At 49.1% G+C, this 6,872-nt stretch overlaps 1 protein-coding gene across 7 annotated transcripts in view; it reads right to left on the bottom strand.

Moving 5' to 3' along the window:
- Positions 1–6,872, bottom strand: part of RPS6KA2 (ribosomal protein S6 kinase A2) — a 457,145-nt gene that overhangs the window by 43,562 nt on the left and 406,711 nt on the right. For all 7 annotated transcript variants that reach the window (XM_017508303.2, XM_017508305.2, XM_037731262.1 and 4 more), the window contains one exon: positions 5,121–5,223. In XM_017508303.2, coding sequence (XP_017363792.1) covers positions 5,121–5,223 — 103 coding nt within the window. The remainder of the gene's footprint in view (positions 1–5,120; positions 5,224–6,872) is intronic.

Below are 6,872 nucleotides of genomic sequence, written 5' to 3'. Positions count from 1 at the left end.
AATTCACAGCCCGTGGAGCAGTGTGTGGATTGGGGGTCTAATTCACAGCCCGTGGAGCAGTGTGTGGATTTGGGGTCTAACTCACAGCCCGTGGAGCAGTGTGCGGATTGGAAGTCTAACTCACAGCCCGTGGAACAGTGTGTGGATTGGGGGTCTAATTCACAGCCCGTGGGGCAGTGTGTGGATTGGGGGTCTAATTCACAGCCCGTGGAGCAGTGTGTGGATTTGGGGTCTAACTCACAGCCCGTGGAGCAGTGTGTGGATTTGGGGTCTAACTCACAGCCCGTGGAGCAGTGTGTGGATTGGGGATCGAATTCACAGCCTGTCGAGCTGTGTGTGGATTGCGAGTCTAATTCACAGCCCGTGGAGCAGTGTGTGGATTGGGAGTCTCATTCACAGCCCGTGGAGCAGTGTGTGGATTGGGAGTCTAATTCACAACCCGTGGAGGAGTGAGTGAATTGGGATTCTAATCCACAGCCCGTGGAGGAATGTGTGGATTGGGCGTGTAATCCACAGCCCGTGGAGGAGTGAGTGAATTGGGAGTCTAATCCACAGCCCGTGGAGGAGTGTGTGGATTGGGCGTGTAATCCACAGCCCGTGGAGGAGTGTGTGGATTGGTAGTCTAACCCACAGCCTGTGGAGGTCTGTGTGGATTGCGAGTCTAATCCACAGCCTGTGGAGGAGTGTGTGGATTGGGAGTCTAATCCACAGCCCGTGGAGGAGTGTGTGCATTGGAGTCTAATTCACAGCATGTGGAACAGTGTGTGGATTGGGAGTCTAATTCAAAGCCCATGGAGCAGTGAGTGGATTGGGAGTCTAATTCACTGCTCATGGAGGAGTGTGTGAATTGGGAGTCTAATTCACAGCCCTTGGAGGAGTGTGTGGATTGGTAGTCTAATTCACAGCCCATGGAGGAGTGTGTGGATTGGGAGTCTAACTCACAGCATGTGGAACAGTGTGTGGATTGAGAGTCTAATGCACAGTGTGTTGAGGAATGTGTGGATTGGGAGTCTAACGCACAGCGTGTGGAGCAGTGTGTGGATTGGGAGTCTAATTCACAGCCCCTGGAGCAGTGAGTGGCTTGGGAGTCTAATTCACAGCATGTGGAGGAGTGTGTGGCTTGGGAGTCTAATTCACAGCATGTGGAGGAGTGTGTGGCTTGGGAGTCTAATTCACAGCGTGTGGAGGAATGTGTGGATTGGGAGTCTAATTTACAGCCCGTGGAGCAGTGAGTGGATTGGGAGTCTAATGCACAGCGTGTGGAGGAATGTGTGGATTGGGAGTCTAATTCACAGCCCCTGGAGCAGTGTGTGGATTGGGAGTCTAATTCACAGCCTGTGGAGCAGTGTGTGCAGGGGTTGGGTGCAAGCCATGTTAACCTGATAGATACACCTTCATTGGTAAGTGGAAAATCTGTAAGTCTGATAAGCAATGTCTTCTAGCCTACCAAGAGGCATGGAAGACACAGCTACACCTTCCTGGCCAGAGAACTTGTGCCTCTCCCCACACAGACCAAGGAGAGCCTGCAGAAAGGGTAAGAGTGACAGCAATCTACCGAAGGCCAAGTGGCTCTTCACCGGAAGTGAAGCGGCTGACATCTGGTAGATGTGGCTAGCTAGTGAGGAAATGACAGGTGGCCTAAATAGAATTTAACATACTTTATAATCACCTGAGGGATGCTGATTTTCAGCACAATATTTAAGAAGAGCAAAAATGTGAGTTAGAGAAGAGGACATTTAGAACTACAGTAATTACAAACAACCTCTTGTGATCCTGTGGGTATTTCCCGATTTGGGGAGTCTGCCTGATCGGATTTAAATCTTAGATTGCCATTTTTGGCTAAGCAGCATGCTCCGATGGGCAGCCAATGTGTGATCAGGAATAGAAGCCAACTCGAACACTGGCTGAAGTTTAAGAAAAGACTGAAAGCCTACCCACAAGCAAATCCCCCGTGCATCCAGGGTCTAACATAAAGGATTTGTAGCTTATCTTCCGCTTCAGTCACCTTTCTGCAGCTGCTCATTCACCCAGCCCTGTGCTCAGCTCACATGCTTAGACACCTACACTCCTCCTGTGTAAATCAGAATGAGTTTAATGTGTCTTTAGCACTTCAATTACTACCTACCTCAAAGGCAAACTGTGGTGTGATAAATTAAGTAAAACTGATTGGAGAACTGGAAAAACTAAGGAATAAGGAAGCCAATTCTGAATAGCATTGGAATGTATTGTGTCTAATTATGTTTTCCTTAGGCTATTAATAAAACAAAAGTGAATTCTCTTCGTGCCCAAAAAAACGCTTCTCGTGCCACTGGCCAACTAGGTGGGAGTTTAAGTTATTCACGGATTAGATAAAAGCCATGTCCATGTGAATATTCGAGTTGACTGTATTAACATTTTCTTACCAAGCAGCACAAATACAGACTTTCTTTCCACATTTTAAACACACAGCCCCACGTGGTGGCACCTCAGAAGGATGTGTGCACATTCTGTTGGGGATCACATGGTCCCTGTGGACTCAGGGACAATGATCTCGTGGTTGGACCTAATTCCCTTTGAGCTCCTTTTACATTCAGGTCAACTGTAGGTGGATGAATATAATGACCTGCTTGGGTGACCTGTGGGCAGAGCCAGGATGAAATCCTGCCCCATGTTTTCAAACTCAGAAACTGAAAGTAATCCTGTTCTGTGAATTGGGTTCATTTTGTCAATGGGAAGGACCAACCCCAACACTTCCCAAATACTTTCTGAGGAAACTGAGAACTAGCTGAAAATCCCACCATGACTTTTTTGAGAAAACAGACCCGGGAGTGTCCTCCAAGGCAGCTTCATTACATCACGAATCAGTGATGACCCAAAGCTGTAATGACAGTTTTGATTCTACCTGGGGACTGCAGGAGGACCCAAAAGAAGCAATGAGAAGTGGGTGGCAAGACCCCCAAGCTAACAGTGCCTGGAATCAGCTTTCTTCCTGTTCTTCGTACCAACGTGGCCTGGGTCAGGAGCTGACCTAGGCCCATCAGAAGTCCCACTCCAAGCCCCACACCCTTCCGACCTGCACAAGCTCACACCCACCTTGATGTGCCCATCTGGGTATGGCAAACAGGGATTTGACCAACAGCCTGAACCCAGAGGAACAAATGGACTCTCTGTTCTAACTTCATCTACACTTGACACTTTGTGGTTGAGCATCTATTTGTTTCCTCATTATCTTTTAAAAAACATGACAATTTCAGATTCAAAAGCGGTCAGGAAAAAATACGGTGAATCCCTAGACCCAAGACGCAGACTGGACAACCACCAGCTATCTGGATGTGTCCCACCTACATCTACAGAAGGAGGTTGGGGATGGTTTTATACATAACCAGCATGCCGTTAGTGTTGTGGACTGACGATGTCCTTCCCAAATGCGAAAGTTAAAGCCCTAACCCATGTGTAACTGTATTTGGAGACAGGCCTTGGTGTGGTTTGGCTCTGTGTCCCCACCCAGATCTCATCTTGTAGCTCCCATAATTCCCACGTGTTGTGGGAGGGACGTAGTGGGAGATGATTGAAACATGAGGGCGGGTCTTTCCTGTGCTGTTCTTATGATGGTGAATGACCCTCATGAGATCGGAGGGTTTTAAAAAGGGGAGGTCTCCTGCACAAGCTCTTTGCCTGCTGCCATCCATGTCAGAGGGGACTTGCTCCTACTTGCCTTCCACCATGATCGAGAGGCTTCCTCAGCCATATGGAATTGTAAGTCCATTAAACTTCTTTCTTTTGTAAACTGCCCAGTCTCCAGTATGTCTTTATCAGCAGCGTGAAAACAGAATAATGTAGACTTTTAAGGGAATAACTGAAGTAAAATGAGGATAAAAGTGTGAAGCCCTAATCCAAGAGGACTGGTGTCCTTATAAGAAGGTGGAGAGACACCAGAGCTGTCTTTCTATTGATTGATTGACTGAGGCAGGATCTCGCTCTGTCACCTGTGCTAGACTGCAGTGGCATGATCTCAGCTCACTGTAACCTCCACCTCTTGGGTTCAAGCAATTCTCCTGCCTCAGCCTCCTGAGTAACTGGGATTATAGGCGCCTGCCACCGTACCTGGCTAATATTTTTTTGTTTTAGTAGAGACGGGTTTTCACCATGTTGGCTAGGCTGGTCTCAAACCCCTGACCTTGTCATCTGCCCACCTTGGCCTCCCAAAATGCTGGGATTACAGGCATGAGCCACTGCATCTGGCCCAGGTCAATCTTGCTGTCTTTGCACATACAGAAGAAAGGCCATGTGGGGACACAGCAAGAAGGCAGCTGTCTGCAAGTCAGGGTGAGAGCCCTCACAGGAACCAACCCTGTCAGTACTTTGCACTTGGACTTCCAGACTGTGAGAAAATAAATGAACCCTGTTAGTACTTTGGACTTGGACTTCCAGCTGTGAGAAGATAAATGACTGTTGCTTAAACCAGCCAGTCTGTGGTATTTTGTTATGACAGCTTTATCAGACCAGGATGATCACCATATATAAAAAAAAGCAAACTTTAATTCATTGATATCCCAAAAATATAACTTTTAAAGGGAGCTGACCAGTTCTGATGAAACTTGCTAGACCCCCAAGAGTAATTTCAGACACACCAGGAGACCAAATGTATACATCCATTTGCTATGCTATTTAGTAGCCAATACAGCTTTTCAAATGGGTTTGTTTTTGCCATGAATAATATCCAGAGCTGACAAATCTACAGACATAACTGACAACCTTCCCTCTCCGTAAATGCACTTTAATTAAAAAAATAATTAATTAAAAGAGGGATTTTAATTGTATCCAGCTTCTTTTCTTGCTCTTGCTCTTTGTCTCTCTGACACAGAAAGTAACTAGACCAGCGACTTGGAATATGAGAATCCATAGGACACCTTCAGCATTTCCAGGGTGGAGGTTACGGAGGGAACAACAGAGAATTGGGGCTATCACTTCAACCTTTATCACTGAGCAAAGAGAACTACTACCAAAATCCCCAAACAGAACAGACAGTTATTTTCCATCGCAAGAATGCTTAAGCATGGGAATCCCCCGTGCCTAGATATCTGTCCCTACGGGGTCAGGTGGGAGAAGCCACCGAAAGAGGGAACCACTGTGGCACACACCTGTGGGCGTCCGGGCTGTGAACTCGGGGTCAAAGTGGAAGGTGTCCTCAGGCCTGCCCACTGCTGGTTTGAACGGTGGCTTGATCTCCTTCCGGTACAGCTTCTATTAATGCAAGGAAAGCAAGAAAGGGCGCTGAGGATGCATAGACATCGCTGCAGAACACTGGGGACACAGGAACCTGCTGCGGGGAAGGAGGGGCGGATCACAAGGTCAGGAGTTTGAGACCAGCATTCTTACCACAGACTGTGTCGGCCTCTTGGATGACAAGGGATTTCTACATATTTTCAAATATAGATGACATATAAAAATATATTAATATGTGTGGTATTAGCGATAATATGGCATATATAATAACTACATATTATAGAAAGATATATAAAAGGCATAGTTTGAGGTATAAAGGTTTGGGGACATGCTAAGTGTTTTTCATTTTATGGCAATAGTTTTCAAGCTCCTTTTTGGTAGTAGAATCTTTTTTTCCAAGTAAAATCATACAGAAGGGCCACCGGCTGCCCCCACTGCAGCTTTGGGGCTCTCTCCTCCCTGCCCTGGGACTCTGGGGCACCTAACCCTAACCCTAACCATGGACCTTCAGCTCTGTGAGACACTGCAAAAACTGCCACCTCAGAGCCAGCCCAGGGTGCTGTCTTACCACCTGTCTCAGGGTCTATGCTCTGGGGGCCGTGGCACCTCTGCCAGGACCCTGCCTTCGGTGTCAGAATAGGGCACCCAGGATCCTCTATGGGAGGATGCCTGCAACTGTAGAGAACCAGCTCTTCCCGTGGCCCCCTCTGGGCTCGAACTTATTTCCTGGACAGGACCTTGGACAGAAGGCACAGAGAGTGCACAGCCCTCCGTGCTCTGGTCTCAGAGCTGCCTGCCTGACGATGCATTCCAAAGCTGAGATGAGTGGTTTTCAGTCCTCTGGGGCAACGACGCACTCTGCTGGGATAATTGAACGTAAGGGAACAAGGCACAGGCATCTGGAACCTGGCATGATCCTCGGGCGGGTGATGCCGCAGGCGGTGGTTAGGCGGACGGAGCTGGAGGGGCACAGTGTGGAGAGGAGCATGGAGAGGGAGGGCGCTGCCGGGAGGGTGGGGGCCTGCTGGGCAGGTTCGGTAGAGGACGCTGGGTTTAGTCAAACCACCCTGGTGACAGAGGCACGGGCCACACCAATGCGCCGAGGGGCCAGTCTGGCAGTGGGCAGGCAGCAGCAGGGCAGGGCCGGGCTGGGTCTTACTGCCCCTACTGAGCATGGGGTTTCCTTAATCCTGCCTGGTGGGGTCCACATGGTGTTGGCTGAAAACTTCAAGCCTGGAGCCCTCTCTTGGGCACTTGTGTGTGACCATCATGAAGCTCAGCTCTGGAGTCAGGGACCCCCATGGCCATGCAGCTCTGGAAAACAGATGCACTGGCTGCAGCTGAAGCCCGCTTTACATCTCTCAAGGACACTGGAAAACAGATTTCAACACCTCCTCAGATGAGGCCCAACGGGAAGGAGGAGGAGGGAGGAGGGTGTTTGACATGTGGGTCCCACCTGGGGCTCTGTTTATCCGGGAGCACTTGGGTAAGAGCCCAGGCTGCAAACCAGGGCCCACAGCTACTGCAGGGGAGTGGGTGCCGAATGATGTCCCCGAGCTCCCACGGGGGGTTATCAGGAGCAGGAGCTGTGGCCTGATGTATAGGAGCTCAGGGCATGCACATAGAGCCATCAGAGGAGAAACAGGGTTGAATTCAGGAGCTCAGGG

This window comes from Cebus imitator, unplaced genomic scaffold, assembly GCF_001604975.1.
Source record: "Cebus imitator isolate Cc_AM_T3 unplaced genomic scaffold, Cebus_imitator-1.0 Scaffold389, whole genome shotgun sequence".
Lineage (NCBI taxonomy): Eukaryota > Metazoa > Chordata > Mammalia > Primates > Cebidae > Cebus > Cebus imitator.
The sequence above is the reverse complement of the archived record's forward strand: the minus strand, read 5'-3'. Positions and strand labels throughout refer to the sequence as shown.